At 25.3% G+C, this 1,208-nt stretch overlaps 1 protein-coding gene across 1 annotated transcript; it reads right to left on the reverse strand.

Moving 5' to 3' along the window:
* Positions 1-1,203, reverse strand: EDI_136070 (uncharacterized protein; the record flags this gene model as incomplete). The annotated part of the gene is made up of 1 exon (XM_001741402.1): positions 1-1,203. One exon carries the CDS (start codon positions 1,201-1,203, stop codon positions 1-3), a length of 1,203 nt encoding a protein of 400 aa, XP_001741454.1.
* Between the last annotated feature and the right edge of the window lie 5 nt (positions 1,204-1,208).

A 1,208-nucleotide genomic window follows, 5' to 3' on the forward strand; every position in this document is an offset into this window, starting at 1 on the left:
TTAATTTTGGGGTTGAGTGAATTTATTAAGAAGTGATGCAGTACCATCGGAAATAGAAATTAAGGTTGACCTATTAGAAGAGATCAAACTGCGGACGATACATAATAATGATTTGATATAAGATTTCTTTTCATATAATTCCTTAAATAAAGAATCAAAAACACTAGCATAATTACCACTTAAATTCGTCTTATCTATTGAAGGTACTTCAAATAATTCATTACAAACATTTATTTTAGCTAATTGCTCAATATAAGAATGAACAATAATTTGGCCAAATCCTTTAATAGAGAAATTGCTAATAAAAAGATGATTAGATGATAAAATGTTATCATCGATATTAATTAAATGAATCAAACGATCTAATATCATCATATGTCTTGTTAAATAATTCACATCAATTTGTGCATAATTAAAAAATATTGTAATTTCATTAACAGGATAAATAGAAAATTTTGGATACCATCTATTTTGTTTGATAATAATATTTGATACACTTGAATTAGATGATGACAATGTAAGAATAGTATCTTCTTCTTTTTTATTTGATAACAGTTGAGTGTTTATCATTTCAATAGTAAAAGTATTAATTTCAAATGATACTTGTGATTGTTTTCTTTTATCAACTTTATAAATTCCATTTTTAATATTAACGTTAATTAACACTTGTGTTTCGACATTTTCACGATTTATTCTTTTATCTTCAATGTTTAAATTAACTTCTATTGAACTAAAATTAACACTTACCCATTGTTTTATTTCTTGATTATTTAATAGGATTTTAATATCTTCATCATTGATTTGATGTTTAGAATTATTTGATTTTGAAGGGTTTGTGTCTTCAGAGCCAAATCCCATTATCCGAGTGCCTTCAGGTTCTTGTGGGTCAGACTCTCCTCCAAAGAATTCATTTGTTTCATCCTTAAAAAATAATCTGTCATCTGGAAATGTTGATAATTTGATAGTGTCTTTATCAACTTCTCTTTCTATTCGCTCAATTCCTTCAACAATAAATTCTTCTTCATTTGTACTATAATACTTAAATGATTGTTTTTCATTTTCATTATCAAATGATTTTAAAATGTTATTTAAAAACCTTGTAATTTCTTCAACATTATTTGTAGTAGAAATATGTATTGGCGGTAAATCAATGTTCCAAACATCGTTGTTACTTTCAATAAGAATAAGATCATCTAACTCCATTATAT

Source organism: Entamoeba dispar, genomic scaffold (assembly GCF_000209125.1).
Source record: "Entamoeba dispar SAW760 scf_1105229463737 genomic scaffold, whole genome shotgun sequence".
NCBI classification, from domain to species: Eukaryota; Evosea; order Mastigamoebida; family Endamoebidae; genus Entamoeba; species Entamoeba dispar.